Source organism: Channa argus, chromosome 5, assembly GCF_033026475.1.
Source record: "Channa argus isolate prfri chromosome 5, Channa argus male v1.0, whole genome shotgun sequence".
In the NCBI taxonomy this organism is placed as follows: Eukaryota; Metazoa; Chordata; class Actinopteri; order Anabantiformes; family Channidae; genus Channa; species Channa argus.
In genome coordinates, this window is record NC_090201.1 from 13,722,729 (window position 1) to 13,740,470 (window position 17,742).

The window sequence follows — 17,742 nt, forward strand, 5'->3', positions numbered from 1 at the left end:
ATAAATAATTTACATTTAAATTTACATTTAGTCATTTAGCAGACGCTTTTATCCAAAGCGACTTACAAGTGAGGTACAAGGCAAGCAAAAATCTAAGTCAAGGAGAAAACATCAAAGCAAAGTCCAATCAGAAAAGTGTTCACAGTTCACGACATACAAGTGTTTTTTTTTTTTTTTTTAAAGATTTAAGTGCATAGGAAGATGCGGAAGAGTTCAGTTTTCAGCAGTTTTTTGAATATTGGGAGAGAATCAGCTGAGCGTGCAGCGTTTGGTAGCTCGTTCCACCATTGTGGGATCATTGCGCTGAACAGTTTTGCTTGGTGTCTTCTATGCGGTGCTGGGATCACCAGACGTCGTTCGTTGGCAGACCGCAGCGGGCGAGAAGGATTGTAAACTTGAATGAGTGAGTTGAGGTAAGCGGGAGCTGTCGAGTTAACAACCCTGTAAGCAAGAGACAGAGCTTTGAACCTGATGCGAGCAGCAACAGGAAGCCAGTGTAGAGATCTAAAAAGTGGTGTGACATGGGTCTTTTTTGGCTGATTAAAAATTAGGCGAGCTGCCGCATTTTGGATCATCTGCAAGGGTTTGATTGTGGATATCGGTAACCCCATCAACAAAGCGTTGCAGTAATCAAGACGAGATGTGACCAGCGCCTGTACAATGAGTTGGGTTGTATATTCCGTGATGTAGGGTCTGATCTTCCTGATGTTGTAAAGAGCAAATCTGCAAGCCCTAGAGACTGAGGAGATGTGGTCCTTAAATCTCAGTTGGTCGTCGATGATGACCCCCAGATTTTTGGCCGAATTAGTGGGGACAATCACTGTAGATCCAATGTTGATGCTGATGTTGTGTTGCATCAAAGGTCTGGCTGGGAAGACAAGGACTTCGGTCTTAGAGAGGTTGAGTTGAAGGTGTCTCTCACTCATCCAGGCTGAGATGTCTGAGAGACAGGCAGAAATGCGCGAGGAGACAGTGGAGTCGTCCGGTAGAAAGGACAGGAAGAGCTGTGAGCTATGAGAGTTAGAAAGATGCCCCCGCCAGGATACCTTGAAGCTTCGTCCTGATAGGTAAGAACAAAGCCAGTCTAGAGCTGATCCAGAGATGCCCAAGTCAGAGAGTGTGGACAAGAGTATCTGATGGTTCACAGTGTCAAAGGCTGATGATAGATCAAGTAGAATTAAGACAGATGATTGACCTGTGGCTTTTGCAGCTCGAAGTTATTCCACAACAGTCAGGAGTGCCGTTTCCGTGGAATGACCCCTCTTGAAGCCAGACTGGTTGACATCGAGGAGGTTATTCTTGGAAAGGAAGTCTGAGAGTTGGTCTGAGAGATGTCATCATCTGGAGGAGTGAACTGTGAGCTGATGGCTGCCACCTTGTTGGTAAAAAAGTTGGCAAAGTTGTCAGCAGTGAGAGAGGTAGATGGCGGAGGTGAAGGTGGGTAGATGAGTGATTTAAAAGTGGAGAACAGCTTTCTGGTGTCCGTGGTGTTGCTGAGCTTCTCCTGGTTATTAATTGATCTTTGCCCTGGTGACACTGTGGGAAAAGGTCCAAGGAGATAATGATACTCAGCAAGGGCAGATGGAGTTTTGGATTTGCGCCACTTCCTTTCATCACTCCTGAGCGTGGTGCGTTGTTCACGGATCCCGTCAGTGAGCCACGGAGAGACGGGCAGGTCTCGAAGACATAGGACAGAGACAATCCAGACATGATGAAAGTGTATTGCAAAGACTGTCTGTGGCTGCATCTGCATCGCAGATGGAGAGGTCCTGTGTTGGGGGCAGAGTTGCGGAGACCAGCGAGGAGAATCGATCCGGGTTGAGAGACCTGAGGTTGCGCCGGAATGTTACAAGTGTGGGGGGAGATTGCGAAGGTCTCGGGATAAGGACTGTGAGTTGAATGAAGAAATGATCCGATACATGCAGAGGAGTGACCAAGATGTTGTCTGTGGTGCAGTTCCGGGTGAGGATGAGGTCGAGGTTGTTGCCAGCTTTGTGGGTCGGAGGAGTGGAGACCAGACTCAGGTCAAATGTGTTTACAAGAGCAAACACATCAGCCGCCTGTGGTTTCTCCGGGTGAATGTTCAGGTCTCCCATGACGATGAGAGGAGTGCCATCTTCTGGGAAGTGGGACAGCAACATGTCCAGTTCATCGCAGAAGTTCCCCAGCTGGCCCGGTGGTCGATAAATCACAATCACCATGATTGCAATCGGTGCTGTAATCCTAACGGCATGATATTCCACAGAAGACAGATTGCTGAGTGGTGCTGTCGAGGAAAACTTCCAGGTGTCATTGATGAGAAGTCCAGTCCCACTCCCCCGGCCTGATGAGCGAGGAGTGTGAGAGAATGAAAAATTGGTGGAGAGTGCAGCTGGGGTGGTTGTGTTCTGTGGCATGATCCAGGTTTCTGTAAGTGCAAGCAGGTGAACAGCTGAGTGTGTAGCAAATAATTACATGCCTATTTATAATTATGCTATGTCTGGAGTTCAGTGATGTAGATGACAATCACAACTAACCCAGCAAAGCAGGCCGTGTTTTGAAGATGCAAGCTTTGTGATGGTATTGTATGTGTACTGATATTAGCATTACACCCTTTAAATCACTACGAAGTCACCTGTAGTCACTTCATTGTAGAATCCTGTTTGTAGTAATTGTTCTCGCGAGATCTGCGTTAAAATCTGTCGAAATACGAGGTTGACCCGTTATGACGGTTACGTAAAAATTTAAGTTTTTAATCCAATCCAGAACATTTTCACATTCAAATTTTGTTGAGAAATTTTGCTAGTAATATGTCGCTTTAGCTACCGGGTAACGAGCAGCTGAATGACCCGACGCAGATAACATCAAATAACTGTGTTGCTGATTTCCCACACAGCGTGTTACCAAGATTTGTGCTGGACTCCACGACTCTTCAGCATTAGCTTCACCTTATGGTAATACATTTATCAGTATAACTGGTCAGATGAATATCTGATAAATATGGTCAGAATAACGTTAAGTTATCCGTTAAGCGGCTTAAGCTACATTTTGAAGTGCAGTTTGAAACGTGACACGGGAAAGTGGTCAAGCTGACATTAGCAATGCAATTAAGTGATTGTGCTAGTTAGATATTTAAAGCTACATTTTACTTAACATTTCTCAAAGAGCAGCGCAGAAAATAAATCGTCCAGGTGTGTTGTGCTAACTCTTAAATTTTGTGAAGTCAGCTAAAATAATTCTTTGATAAAGAGGAATGAAGGCGTATGAGCCAACCAGGGTTCCCTCTGTGTAATGTGTTGTTAGATTACGAGCTATGTATGTGTACTTATACTGACTTTGAAGTTTGCCTTTTAAGTTTATTTACTCGTAGAAACTATATATATATTATAGAGGGGGTTCAGCTCAGCCTTTGGCCTAGACTTAGAAATTGTGACAAAATACTTACCTTTATGGAAAATCAATTTTAAAAAAAAATAAGCACGAAATGATGATTGCCCGAAATGTTCTTATTACATATTTTTAACTTGTTTTTGTGTTGCATTAAGTGCATACATAGATGGCAAAAAGCTGTTCATTCCTTTTCTTTTATTGTATATGTCAGACTCTCGGACATGGACTGCGACAAAAAGAAGATTAAATAGCTTCAAACTGCATTCACCTCATCCACACTTGTTCAGAGGGTGGATGCTGGCTCAGAGACATCCTCTTGCTGGAATATGTCACTGCATGAAGATTCAAATACTTTGCCCGTAAGTGACTCTCCTGGATCTGAGAGATTTGGATCAATAAGTCTGGAGTCTCCAAAGAGAAAATCAGAGGTGTTTGGTGAAAGGGTGCCCTCTGTAGTAAAAGTTAAGTCAAGGGAGCTTTCCAAGAAAACGGTTGAGAAATTCTCAAATTTAAAGGTAAATTTTACATGTAAGTCTTTTTCCGTTATCATAAATGTACATGCCCATACATTATGTTCAGTTCTTGAAGTGAAGAAATAACAGACTTTCCTCCTCTTTGGCTCCCCTCTCAGGATAAAACTATGGACAACTCATCCAAGCAGCTGCAATACACAACATCACTGTATTCGTCCCACTCTTGCACTTTGAAAAAGAAAGAGAGGACACCTGAAGAGGGATCAAAGGCCATCTACAGGATGGCAGTGATTGCAGCCATTGGCAGCAAGAATGCAAGATGCAGCCCATCAAAGAGCCCTAGGACTGACACTAACTGCCTTTCTTCACCACCTGTATTTTTACAATGTAAGACTGAAGTGCACAGCCTCTCAGTACAACCTCAGAATATACCTGGAGAGAGTGCTGTCCAGGATGATGAGCGGTTCCCTCCTCTGTTGTTTGAGGACACAAAAGGTCAAGATTATAGCTGTGAGCCAGTAACATATCGAAGAGTAAGTCAGCCAGCACTTTGAAAGGAGCTTGTTGTTTTAATCTTTGACTTTTATCATTTCCACTGAAGCACACATTCAGGTTAAGCACCTAAGTGGATTAAATGTATGTGTTAGAAGGTTATCAATTTTTTTATATATATATATATATATATATATATATATATATATATATATATATATATATAAAATGTGTGTGTGTTTGTGCGTATACATACATGCATATGAATATAAAAAGTTTGTGTATTTTTATTTATTTTTTATAATTTGTTTCCCCTGTATTGTGTTTTTCAGAGTGTTGTGCTAAAAGGAGACGGTTCAGAAAAAGCTGATGACTTTGACACTTCCCTTACCACTTTGGAATATATACCAGTTTCTTTGTCTCATCAGAAAATCTCCTCTCATAGACCACGATGCCAGAGATCTTCAGAGAATACTCAAAAAGCTGAAACTTTCTCTTTCAATTTAAGTAGTAATGAAGGCAGTGATGCAGTTCAATCGACTCCTGAGGATGTGAAGATGGCTTTCTCACCTTCACACAGGAAAGGTTTCGTCTCATTCAGGCAGTCCCAGTCTCTAAACGCTGGCGTTATATCAGAAAGTGAAAATGAGAATTTTTCCTTCAATATTAATAATTTTTCAGATCCCTTTGCTCTGCCTCATTCACGTAGAGGACTATTAAACAATTACTCCACAACCACACGCAGGCAGTCAGATGCTGGGTTTTCAATGCATTACCCTCATACACATAGTGGCTGTCCTAAAAGAAGATTTTCCTTGGAGCCTGAACATATGTTGACCAGCTACCCATACCCGGACAATAATGTTGGTTTTATTGACACACATTGCCACATAGACATGCTCTACGGAAAACTTGGCCTTTGTGAGACATTCAGCAGCTTTCGAAGGATGTACAGCAGCAGCTTTCCATCAGCATTTCAAGGCTGTATTGCAGACTTTTGCAATCCAGGGATCATGGTGAAAGAGGCTCTTTGGGAAGGGTTGCTGTCTGAAGACATGGTATGGGGAGCGTTTGGGTGCCACCCTCACTTTGCCAAAGCATATTCAAGTGTCCATGAACACAACATACTCAGGGCCATGCAACATCCAAAAGCTGTGGCATTTGGTGAAATCGGACTGGACTACTCCCACAAAAATTCCACTGACATCCCCAGGCAAAAAGAGGCAAGATCTCATTTTATATGTTCATATTTAAAGAAAAGGCTGTACCCCAGTAATGGCACTGTAAAATATAACTGAAATATGATAATAAATGAAAAAAGGAGCTTTCCTAAAACTTTGCATCAAGTCAAAGAATGCAATTCTTCCGACAAAAGTTTTATCTTAAATAAATATTGCTTATTTTATACAATATTTTCAATATTTGGAGTTGTTACTTTATTGAACAAGAAAAACCTGTTAGCTTGAAGCATGATGATCTGTATGAGGGGCAGGGACTGAATTCAACACCAACCCTTATTATAGTTCACACAGGGTTTTTATTATTGTGAAAATAAAACAACCATGACCTAATTTAGCATCTGTTAAAGACACAGGCCTTTTCTACATAAAAGAATATTATTTGGTGAGCTTTCTCTATAAACTATCTATGCAGATTTATCAACTTAATGAGTTGAGTAGACTTCATAGAATAAATTAATTCATCTTATGGTTTAAATTTAAAATAAAACAAATTTGTTTTACGTTTAGACAATAATAACAAGAAGATTTAGGTTGAACTAGATTATACATATCATATTTAAGATATTTACATTAATATATTAGCTGATTCCACAAAACTCTTGAATAAGAATTTACAGTATTTAAATCACATAGATGTATAATTATTCAAGTTTTCAGAAGTGTGCTTTGTTGAAGCACACTTTGTTGATGTTCCTGTTTTATTTCATTGCTTCTCTGTAAAGGTGTTTGAACGTCAGCTGCGCTTGGCTGTTGCCTTGGAGAAGCCTCTGCTGATCCACTGTAGGGATGCAGATGATGACCTGCTGGCAATCATGAAGAAATGCATCCCTAGGGAATACAAAATTCACAGGTGCGTGGAGGAGCATTAGCTGTCCTCATTTTTTCATCTCTATCAGTAGAACAATTTTACATTCATGTTCAATATTATAATCCATAATATTTTATCTTAATAATTTTTATAAACTAGCACCAACTATGGTCAACTGTTGCATCAGGTCATGTCACCTTTGTCTTGGCCAACAAGTGGCACTAGAACACACCACAAAGACGAGAACTGACTAGCATATAGTGCTTCAAGTTCTTTGCTTGTGTGTGAGGAAGAAAAAGTAGAGAACCGGCATTAGCTAACCATTCTCACACTACTCTCACTCTCCACAGGCCATGTATTACTACTACTAATTGAGCATATGTCTAATTAGACGTTACTACAAGAGTACAAGTTGTAGTGCCATTGTTAATATGATAGTCTCTTGCACCTATTCGCTAAGCTGAACAACCAATAAAAATGGTCTCACTCACTGACGGGTCGTCACTGATTCAATATATCAAATTGTCTGAAAAGCCACCAGTGACATAGAGACTAGGCCAGCAGGCGCTCCCCGACAACCCCTAGGTTGTCATATGATGGCGCTTAAACATTAAATTTTCTTTATTGTTTACTGATGTGATTTCCAGGCACTGTTTCACAAACAGTTATCCAGTGATTGAGCCCTTCTTGAAAGAGTTCCCCAACTTGTATGTGGGCTTCACCGCCCTGATCACCTACTCCAGTGCCAGTAAGGTTCGAGATGCTGTCCGCCAGATCCCTCTTAATCGCATTGTGTTGGAGACAGATGCACCATATTTCTTGCCAAGACAGGTATGTTTATTTGAGGCCTAGATAAATCCCATTATTGCTCATCATTAGGGTTGACAGTTTTTTGTTTTGTTTTGACGGCTTACTATGTGCTAAGTGTATTTCACTACTAACAGGTGAGTAAAGACGTCTGCAGGTTTTCACATCCAGGAATGGGCATCCACACTTTGCAGGAGCTAAGCCTGCTAAAGCGAGAAGACATGGCCACTGTCCTCTCCACCATCCGAAGCAACACTGTTCAACTGTATGGCATATGATCCTAAGAGACGAGACATAAACTCACAACTAGGGAAAAACATGATGAACACTTCTGGAGCTGCTTTGTGACACAAACAGTTTATATGGCTTTTTTTATTTAGATTCATCAGTTCTCCCTATAGCCATGTAGGAGTATCCTAGTTAGTAATTCAGAATTTGCTCTTTTACAAAATAAAAGGCCAAAAGACATGAAAATCTCTATCTGAGAGGCACTATACATTGTTTTTCTGATTTGGGTTCTGTTCTGAAATAAATTCCTAGGCATTTTTGTTTTTGCCTTGTTCTAATTTGTATGACTTTGTCTTGTCTGGAAGTGTAGTTTGATTTGACACAGTTCTTAAATTCTTAAACCTTTAAATCTTGCTTCTTTGTTTCTTAAGTCATAGTTTGGAAAAAATGTATTATTGCATACAAGTGCCAATTGAATAGCACGTGAAGATTATGAACTTAAAGTTTGTCTGAAATATAGTTGTGTGCAAAAGTTAGTACCCCCACTTTTAATTCTATTTCTTTTGTGTGAAAACATAATATACATGTTAGTCTTTTTCCCCTTTTGCCAGGCTTTTAATGGATAAAACCTACGTCTGAAGATTTTAGATTTTTTTTCCCAAAAATATAGGCCAAGTTATCCTCTTCCATGGTTGTGGATCTGTTCTTGTTAAAGGCCACGGTGCGGAACTGTGGAGTCACATGCTTGACCTACTTCCTGATATTTAAACATTAGGTTTTGCAACCTTGTTTTTGGAGTTGGTAATTTGATGTTCTCACCATGAATGAAAAGTTCAGGTGTGAAATTACTTTCAGGTGGCAGTTAAACCCGGACTCAGTTCTTACTTAAATGCAGGCATCTCAGTTTTGTCACCTAATAAAATAGGGAAAGAAACACATATCTGCCCATTCACTTCTCTAGAGGCCTCTACCTTATCCAAAGTCATGAGCTCAGTATTTAGATAAGCATGAGTAATTTTAAAGAGACAGAAGCAAAGGTTTAGTTGATGCTTTATTTATACGGTTACATGCTGCTTTGCTGAAAATAAGAGCTGGCTGTCCAGGAAATTTTGTACTGGCATATATATATAAAAAATTTTTTATAAATTTATTTATGTGTATGTGTGTGTGTGTGTGTATATATATATATATATATATATATATATATATATATATATATATACTTTTTTTTTTCTTTTTTCTTTAGGCTGAGTAACATTGACTTACTAAATTAATTCACCTAATAAAGATTTTAATATTAGACTACAGAATGTGACTTAATAAATATCTGAGGCACTCGTGGTCAGCTGAACCAACAATGAATACTAAGATGTAGTTAAAAAATCTTGAAATAAGATGATTTTGTACATTTGTACACATAATATTACTTGGCTAACTGTTTTTGATGGTTCAGATTTGCAATTGTAACCATAGTCAGTCAATGTTCTCAGCAGTGTGAAAACACAATACAATACAAACTATACAATTAGCTTTGAAAGAATGAGACCAGCATTTCTATAGCGTAGTGACAGTTATTTTCCATATAATTGCTTTCTAATTCAGCTGAAATTGAAAGTTATTGAGAATGTAAATGTTAACTTCTTGCCCATGATTTTTAAATCTGTGATGGTCTCTCTGAAACAAAAAGAGACAGCATGTTGAGAAATGGTAAGTGCACTAACCTAAGCAAATGTAATGTTGCATGTAAATCAGGAATGGGATAAACCTTTAGTGTCTGTGTTTCCTAGCAGCCCTTGAATGATCTCCTGCAGCTCTGCAACATACTCTTCAAAGTCCTCTTCTCTCATGGTGATGCCAATTTCAAAGGGGGCACTTAACTGAACAGACCATAAAGTTACAGGGTCAGGTTTATGTAGTGGGCTGCACTAATGAGAACAATTTATTTAGTTTACTCACTGTTATGTGGTTGCCCTCAGTTGGTGGACTGGGCTCCTCCATGATCTGGCGTCCGACTCTATAAGACTTGCCTTTGTTCTGTGATTTAAAACAAATGTTTTTGTAGCATTTAACTTTTTCTTTCAAAGTTCATTATAACAAACTTTAAATTTAGAGATTTGCCTGAAATCAAACATGGCATTGATTGCAGTGATTTACACATGCCTGAATGGATTGAAATCATATTTTAATAACTGATTTGCCATTTTGGTAAAAAAAATTCAAATCAACAGCTAAACAAACACAATCAAGTCTTTGGAATATGGAAATAAGTTGAAAGTGATAACAGCTTCTCTTGGTATAAAATAACTTTTTATACGACTTTTATAAGACTTAAACCACATTGCTTTTTCCAAATGAAGTGCAGATAGAAGAACCTTACCTGAGGTTTTTGTGAAGGGCTGAGAAAACTGGAGCCTGCCCTGGCTGACTTGCACCACAAGGTCACAGAACACAACACAAAAAACACTAAAAAGGTGTTTCTTTTAAAAAACATGGTGAAACAAAAATCTCTGCTGCTTGATTCAACGCACCAAGTGTCAAATGTTAAAACAGTTTCTGCAACTTTAATTCCGAAACTAACATTAACCTTAGTTCTCCTTTCTACTTGCTTTCAGAGAGATTGGCCTAATGCCTTTTTATATACCTTTGATCCACTTTTATTTTGGTTAAAAAAAATCTAGTAAATATGCTAGTAACTTGTACTTGTGCTGCCATCTCTTGGAAGCATTGGACTGTTTTAATGTTTAAACTGATAAGAAATCGAGCATTTCTCTGTTGTGATATTATTCTTATCTGGTAGAGGTGCAGTCACAGTGATACTGATGCATTTCAGCCCTCCATGCATTTACAGTAACACTACAAGCCTTTTAATTCATTGACAAGAACACTGCGCACTTATTCAGTGAGAGAACACTGACTATATCCACACAGATATTTATCAATACATTAGTAATAAGCCATTAGCATACAGTTGCTTCTTAAAGTATTTAGACCGCTTCACATTTGCACACTTTACTGTCTACACACAGTAATCTCTACTGGTAAACGTTTAATCAGATCCTTTGATTGTGGTCAGTAACAGTCTTTGTTTTTACCTGTAAATGTAAGTTCTAGGATGGATTCCACATGTGGCAAATTCAACTGATTAGACATAAAGTTAAGTTAAAAACTTTGCTTCCTCTTATTTTAAATAGCGAAAAGAGTAAAGAGTATGAGTATGAGTAAGAGTATGTATATCATGAAATAATGAGGATGACATCAGAGAAGTTTGGAATCCCCTTGAAAAAACCTTTGGTTTTTATGCACTCCTTGATCCATTCTATTGCTTCTGGTGTCAAAGAGCTAACTATTTTCAAGTGCATTTAAATGTTATGTTGATGAAAAAAATGTTTTCCTTTTATTTTTCATTTTAACAAGGTGCAAGGTTTTGCTCTTTGTAGTTTAAATACACGGACACATAAGAAGCTACAACTCACACTCCATGTTAGGACAACAAACAAGCCATGAAATCCAAGTAACTCGCTCAAGATTTCTGTGATTTAATTTTATGTTGACGCATAGATCAGAGCTAGGATAAAGTGGCCTCAACAAGAAGAAGTCCGAATGACCAGGACCCTTCCTAGAGTCAGTTCTGGTCTATGTCAGTGAGTTGACTAAGAACCAACATTCAACCTGACCTATCTATAGAAGCCAAAGAGATGAGGAAATGAGAACAGATTAAATAATCTAACACAAGAACAAACAGCTCAGTAACCATGCATCTATTTGACCTATATGGGAGCTAATTTACTTTCTCCACAGTAAACATAAAACACTGCTCATCACCTGACTCTACCATCCACCCTAAATTATATTCTATGACCTTGATCACAGCTGAAGGTTAATAGATTTAACATTTGTTGACAACATTTGCTGAGATCAGAGATGAAGGGAAAGTTTTACATAGTTTTACAAAGACCTGCATATATTTGGTCTTTAATTAACAGACACGTTTCATCAATTTGCTTGCTGTGATAGTTTTACTTTGCTGTTTTCTTTCTTGGGTTATGTTTTGAACGAAGAAGACATCAACTATTACAAAATGTTATTATTTATAATCCAGATAATGGGAAAGCCAAGAAGATGTGGTAAGAGATGTTGCTAATAGCAGTTGTTATGGCAGATCAGTATGGAAGCTAAAGACAGAGGACATGGTGCTGTGAGTAGAGCTGTGTCACCATCAGTGATGGGAGAATCGAGGCTTTCTGAAGCCTTGAACCAGTTATAGCAAACGATTCAGAATATGGTTCAGTGTTTTGAAACATTTGAATCACCACTTTGGCGACATCTGCTGGAAGAATGTGTGTAGGTCTCATGGAAACGGTGATTAAAAGAATTGGAGAACATATTATTCTTTGAAGAATTGATACATTTAAGAATTCTGGGGGGAAAAAGCGTGTGGTGCTTTCAGTCATTTTCAGAATTTGTAAAAAACCGAGTGAGCTAACTCTGCGCCCTCAGCAACCTCACTCCCAATATTTAAAAACTGCTAAAAAAATTGTCTGCCCCTTTCTATGGACATAAATATAAAAGAAATAAATACATGCAAGAACAATAACTTGTAAGTCGCTTTGACTAAAAGCGTCTGCCAAATGACTTAATGACTACATTTAAATGTGAATGTAACATAGTAAACCATATTATATTTCTATGCAAGGCATAACTATATATCTTGTAAGATTATACAGATCCCAAATGATGGATTTTATTAAATTGGATTCACTTTGAGGTCTGTCCCTATCGGTAAACTGTTCAAATTTGAAACGTTTCATAAAAAGTTTAAGATCAACTACTTGACATCGTTACATCGAAACATGCTCCGAAGCGGTATCGAAACGGAAGTGTCGTAAAAGTTTCGTTTCCGCCCATCACAAGTCACCACTAGTTGGCGGTAAGCCGTGTTTTCCCAGCGTTAGGGACAAACGAAGAATTCAGGTTACGTTAACGCTGGAGGTTATGGTGTCGAAAACAAATATTAGCGTTAACCATGGATAAAAAGAAGAAACCCTTCGATGTGACTGCTTCATCGGTGAGTTGAGTAGAACCATGCAAACTATTTGCCGTAGGGCTGTGTGACTTTGGCGATGAGTTAAAGATACGAACAACTAACGCCAACGTTAGTTACACTAAAGCTAGCGTAAAGTACTAGCTTGTCTAATACAGAGCTAACGCTACAATGATTCGGAAGAATTTACATTTACAATTCAGTAACTTTACATTTCGCTAATCTCTAATGCTTTGTGTCTTACAGTTAGTGGATCTTAAAGCTGAACTTTACAGGAAACAGGAACAATTCAAACAACAGAAGCTTGGGCAAGAAAATGCTGAAGCTGGATTCAAATCCAAATCCAAACTTAAGGTACACTATGTTATTTTGTGACTTTGGTAACCTGGTTGTACAGGTATGGATGGTGTGCATGATCATGATCTCTTATGTGTAGAAACCCAGTGTGTGGAGCAAACAAAACGCTGGTGTTTCAGCAAGAGCTGAGAAAGATGCAGAGCAGCTGGCCGAAGAGCAGAGCAGTCTGGATTCAGCAAGGTGAAATCAATGCTTTGTACAGACTCTTTCCTGTCATAACACACAGGTAACATCTCACTCCTTATTTCTTTCAAAACAGATGCAAGTTGGAGGAGAAAGCCAAACTCTATGAGCAGATGACAAAAGGAGACTTTCCAGGTTGGTAAAGTTAAATTGTGTCTTTCTGGTATTTGGTTGCACAACAGAATGTATTCACTTTATGTTTGACTTGCTTTGTTATGTGTCAGATGAGGAGACAGAGGGATTGTTCCTGGTTGATTTTACACAAAAGATAATTGACAAAAAGAGAGAGGCACTTGCACAGAAGGCAACAGAGAGTGATGAGGACAGAGACAGCTTGCCACCTATACCTAATTCTCAAAACCCAGATGAGGAATGGTAACATCCTCTTTTTTGTTGTTGGTTTGGTATAATAAATATGTTGTTTGCTTTTATGTTTAAGGATATACTTTAAGTACTAATTACAACCTTCATAACTTATTTTAAACAAGCACCACCGCTACTAATTCCCAAAATGCATTTTATAATTATCACCGTACAAATGAAACGTGAAAATATAACATTACTAAGTTGTAATAATTGCTTAATTATTTACAGTGCTCACCTGCTATGTTGTTTCCCTGTAGGGTGGATTATGTGGACTCTTTGGGACGATCTAGAAGATGCATGGTGAAAGACCTGCCAAACTTTAAGAAAATGGACCAAGATCTTAAAGGAGCTGGGTAATTATTTCCCTCATAAGACTCTTTAATTGTGCTGGTTATGGTTTCTTAAAGCTGGAGCCTCTTATGCTGGGAACTGCAGCTGTTTGCATTCTGGTTGTTACTTGTAGAAAAGCTTCATCTGAGAAGTCCTTACTCTCAGAGGACATGCGTCGAGAGCTGCAGAGGCAGGAGTGGGAGAGGGAGGAAGAGGAGTCTATGAAAAGGCCTATTGGACCGATCCACTATGAAGATATCAGAGCACAAGGTTCCAATAGCAGTTTTTATAGAACCTTTATCCACTGTTTGACAATAAAGCACGTTTTTTGTTATAAGACCATAACAAGGAGCCACAATGTTAGATCCATCTGGTGGTTTTAATGTTGTGGCTGATTTGTAAATATTTTGTTTGTTCATCTCAGAGGCCCGGGAGCTTGGTGTAGGCTACTTTGCATTCTCTCAGGATGAAGAGCAGCGAAGAAAGCAGAGAGAAACCCTCGAAATGCTCAGAGACCAGGTGAACTGCTAATGTTTAAGGACTTGTAAAAAAAAAAAAGTTTATTATAACTGTGTGTAAACCCATTTTAATGCCACTCCTCCTTAAGATTGACTACACATATTCAGCCTTGTACAACTTTTAATATTTGCTTGATTTTACTAAATGTTTCATTTGTTTCTTTCGCACTTTTCCTGTAGATATAAAGCCCCTGTACATTTAAAACTAGTAATAGTAACCTAAATCTTATAAGATTATCAATGCTACTTTAAGTTTTGCTCCGTTTTGTTTTTAAATTTTTTAAAATGTTTTTTTCTTCAGACAACAGACCAGCGCACTAAGAGGGAGAGACTAAAAGAAAAGAGGCAGGCCATCTTGCAGACTCGTTTGGCCAAGGTGAGGCAGAGAAAAATGAAGAAGGGCAAACTGGACGACACTGAGATAGAGGAAAGACAGGAGGAGAATAAAGGTGGGAATCCAAGTATTCTACTGTTATAAAATCAAGGTGTTTGTTCAAAAAGTTGTTGCTGCCTCTCATTAGGTGATGAATTTTGATGATTGATTACTATAAATTGTTTCTTCCAGGAGAGGAAGATGAAGTAATAGGTTCCCCGCCTCTACCGGAGGACTGCCCAGAGGTCAGCACAGTGAAGAAGGTGGAAGTGGAGATCCAGGAGAGGAGGGACACTAAACCAGGCATTCCTCATGTCAGAGAATGGGACAGAGGCAAAGGTGAGTTCTATTAGGTCGATATTAAATGTAAAAAAAGAAAAGGCGGTGGTGTAAAGGTTTACTTACAGTCCACAATAGATGCTGTTTTTATTTTTAATTATCAGTATGCATTGCTTCACTTAAAAGCTTGAATTTAATATTGAAGACATGAGGCTATACATTTTTCCATTTCATTCAAATCCTCTTTAAGTTTGTTTTTATGTGAAGTTTTAAATCAAATAGTGTAATTATCTGGAAGGAAACATTGGAAATTTGGCGTGTGAAAGTTAAATGATACAGTGCAATTGAAAAAAGGCACTGTGATAAATCAGGACATCACAGAGTCATCTTGTTACATTTGCCTATTGCCCTTTAAATCCTTTTGCTTAATCAGTTCTTCTGTAGTGGCTTAATGGTACTGGGGCTGGGTGATGTGTGCAATACTCAAGACAGAACATGATTATGGATGTCCCGATGCCAGTACCATCATTGGGTTTTGATCCAGTACTGTTCTTGTGTACTTGAAGTCAGAAAACTACTGACGATACGATACCACACCCAATACGGTGTTACAATACCTCACAGTGGTTGAGCTGGTTGGCAGCGGTAAAACTGCCTGTGGTTTGAAGCTGTTTTTAAGATAAGTCACAGTGACAAAAGTAAAGCCAACTGCCAGCTTGGCTCTGCTAAAGTCTTAAGATCTAGTTGCTAACACTCTTTTTTTCATAAAGAATCTTTTAAACACGTTTAAGGTTTATGACTTCTGCAACAATTGAGGGAAATCTACAACAAGCCCCTTTCAGACATGCAATGCAATTCAGACATTATCCAGACTTTATCGGGAGGGGGTGGATGTGTGAACGCAAACCCCCAAGTCTGTTGGCCCTGATGTCTGTTGGCTGCCTAGTGCTATACTATAACTATAGATAACAGGTGGCTAATGCTAAAGTTTCTATGTAAACACGTTTTACTTTATTTTGATGTGATGCCCAATAACAGCTACATTTGAAAGAGTTGGGATGTCTGGTATTTCAATATCATCTAGGTAACATGACATTTGTTTATTTTTATATTGTCTTTATCTGCCACCATTACTCCAGCTTGTTTAGTAGCTAAGCCAAGTCAAAATGACATTATTGTCTTACTCCAGAGAAATGCTGTTGCCGCCATTCTAATGACAGCAGAGGAAGCACTAATCTTGATTTAACAGCTGTTATGTTACACTAGTGCTAGATCTAAAAGTTTGCTTCTTTAACACCACTTTTGTATTGTTTATTTCAGAGTTCATGTTTAGTGAGTGGAAAACCCGGCGCCGGGATGAGCGAGATTCAGAATTTGCACCCCCCTCTGCATATTTCAATGCAGAAAAGAGACGACGACTAGGGGAAAATAAAACTCAGGAGAATAAATCCAAAATGTTGTTCCAGCAGACAAAGAGCACAGGAGAAATTTCTGAGAGCAAAGAGAGACCACAACCAATGTCTAAAATGACTCCTTCACCTCCTCAACAAAATTCTCCACCTCCTTCGCATCCACAAACCACACCACAGCCTCCACCCTCAAACCCTCCCACAGTTTCAGTTCCTTTGTCTGCTCCCCCTTTAAATCCCCACTATTCCCCTCCTCCTATATTTTATCCTTCATTTCCTCCTCCACATCCTCCTCAGTTAGCAGGTCCACATCACCTGCTTTCTGACTTTCCTCCCCAGTACTTTAACCAGTATCCTCCTCATTTTCCACCTCAGCCTCCACCTCAGCTGCAGAGCCAGTCACAGCCTCAGCAGCACCCCCAGCCTGCAGAGCATAGTGAGGCCCAGAAGCCCCCTCCACAGAGTCTGGATGACATGCTGTCTTTTTACAGGAACACTACCTAATCTCTGAAAAATTTGTGCTGAATATTTTGTTCATACTGTGGGTGTAAAAAAAAACACATTATCTCAGCTTTTAATAAACATTAAAAGTTTAAAGTGTTTTTGGTCATTGTTGAAACAAAACACAATTAGTTTCCACTCTTAAATCATAACACCTCTTCTTCATAAGGCTTTTATGTGATGTCAAATGGGTGTACAGTGTGTTGATTACACACAAGTCTAGCTGGCCATTGAGGTGCAGTCTGAAAATAACCACAAGGTGGAACTGTATACTTATACAAAAAAAATAAAAATGGCCTTATTACAAAACCAGTTGTCCACTTTGGATAATTATCCAATCTCTCTAGTTAGAGAGTTGCAGTAAGAAGGAGCTGTTGAGCTGACGATTTTGTAGGCAAAAGACGGAGCTTTGAACCTTATGCGGGCAGCTACAGGAAGCCAGTGCAGAGATCTGAAGAGTGTTGTGAAATGTGGTGTTGCAGTTTGGATCATCTGGAAGGGTTTGATTGTGTATGTTGGCACATTATCGAGACTAGGTATTACCAGCGCATGTGCATTAACTTGAGTTGTATATTTTGAGAAGTAGGGCTTTTTCATTTTTTTCAATGGTCTTGTCAAGATACGGAAGTGGACAGGCAGAGCTGTAATTCTCAACAAAGGAGTGGTCAAGAGAAGGCTTCTCAGAAGGATGATGTGGATGCGCTGTCCTCAGAGTGGAAAATGAGGAGAGTGATTTGCTGTTAGATGAAGTAAATGGGATTTCTCTATCTGGAGGAGAGAACTGGGAGCTGATGGCTTCCACCATATTAGTAAAGTCTTTAACATCAGTATGTTATCAGTTTAGCATTTGCATGATGTTGTGGAGCAGGATTGTGTCTGTAATGATCTTCTTTACCGGCTCCATCTAAAACAACTACTGCTGAAAGCCAATCACCATGTACAATCAATTAAAAAAATTTTGACAGTG

At 39.0% G+C, this 17,742-nt stretch overlaps 3 protein-coding genes and 1 pseudogene across 4 annotated transcripts; 2 read left to right on the plus strand and 2 right to left on the minus strand.

Moving 5' to 3' along the window:
* Positions 1-21: 21 nt before the first annotated feature.
* LOC137127355 (uncharacterized) lies at positions 22-2,450 on the minus strand (annotated as a pseudogene).
* Positions 2,451-2,666: 216 nt separating this feature from the next.
* tatdn2 (TatD DNase domain containing 2) lies at positions 2,667-8,532 on the plus strand. The gene is made up of 6 exons (XM_067503551.1): positions 2,667-3,884; positions 4,001-4,375; positions 4,667-5,557; positions 6,298-6,425; positions 7,031-7,214; positions 7,328-8,532. The coding sequence occupies exons 1-6, from the start codon at positions 3,696-3,698 to the stop codon at positions 7,466-7,468; spliced, it is 1,908 nt and encodes a 635-aa protein (XP_067359652.1). The 5' UTR covers positions 2,667-3,695; the 3' UTR covers positions 7,469-8,532.
* A 150-nt stretch (positions 8,533-8,682) lies between these two features.
* On the minus strand, positions 8,683-10,307 carry ghrl (ghrelin/obestatin prepropeptide). Its single transcript, XM_067505081.1, has 4 exons — positions 9,796-10,307; positions 9,375-9,452; positions 9,184-9,295; positions 8,683-9,092 (listed from the first exon to the last, which is right to left on the minus strand). The coding sequence occupies exons 1-4, from the start codon at positions 9,907-9,909 to the stop codon at positions 9,073-9,075; spliced, it is 324 nt and encodes a 107-aa protein (XP_067361182.1). The 5' UTR covers positions 9,910-10,307; the 3' UTR covers positions 8,683-9,072.
* A 2,021-nt stretch (positions 10,308-12,328) lies between these two features.
* Positions 12,329-17,742, plus strand: ccdc174 (coiled-coil domain containing 174). Of its 2 annotated transcripts, XM_067505736.1 has the most exons (11): positions 12,329-12,483; positions 12,706-12,813; positions 12,896-12,996; positions 13,076-13,134; positions 13,224-13,374; positions 13,623-13,718; positions 13,829-13,965; positions 14,120-14,214; positions 14,515-14,662; positions 14,779-14,925; positions 16,186-17,742. In XM_067505736.1, the coding sequence occupies exons 1-11, from the start codon at positions 12,442-12,444 to the stop codon at positions 16,776-16,778; spliced, it is 1,677 nt and encodes a 558-aa protein (XP_067361837.1). In that variant the 5' UTR covers positions 12,329-12,441; the 3' UTR covers positions 16,779-17,742. The 2 variants fall into 2 exon arrangements, with proteins under 2 accessions (XP_067361837.1, XP_067361838.1); XM_067505737.1 differs by lacking the exon at positions 12,896-12,996 and having other exon boundaries at positions 12,330-12,483.

Bases quoted from the DNA above. Each gene is read 5' to 3' on its own strand.
- tatdn2 (XM_067503551.1), top strand. From the start codon at position 3,696: ATGTCACTGCATGAAGATTCAAATACTTTGCCCGTAAGTGACTCTCCT. The intron at 3,885-4,000 runs GTAAATTTTACA...CTCCCCTCTCAG, and splicing joins AGAAATTCTCAAATTTAAAG to GATAAAACTATGGACAACTC. The intron at 7,215-7,327 runs GTATGTTTATTT...CACTACTAACAG, and splicing joins CATATTTCTTGCCAAGACAG to GTGAGTAAAGACGTCTGCAG.
- ghrl (XM_067505081.1), bottom strand. From the start codon at position 9,909: ATGTTTTTTAAAAGAAACACCTTTTTAGTGTTTTTTGTGTTGTGTTCT. The intron at 9,453-9,795 runs GTAAGGTTCTTC...TTTAAATCACAG, and splicing joins GCCCTTCACAAAAACCTCAG to AACAAAGGCAAGTCTTATAG. The intron at 9,093-9,183 runs GTTTATCCCATT...TTTTTGTTTCAG, and splicing joins AGGAAACACAGACACTAAAG to AGAGACCATCACAGATTTAA.
- ccdc174 (XM_067505736.1), top strand. From the start codon at position 12,442: ATGGATAAAAAGAAGAAACCCTTCGATGTGACTGCTTCATCG. The intron at 13,966-14,119 runs GTTCCAATAGCA...TGTTCATCTCAG, and splicing joins TGAAGATATCAGAGCACAAG to AGGCCCGGGAGCTTGGTGTA. The intron at 14,215-14,514 runs GTGAACTGCTAA...TTTTTTCTTCAG, and splicing joins TCGAAATGCTCAGAGACCAG to ACAACAGACCAGCGCACTAA.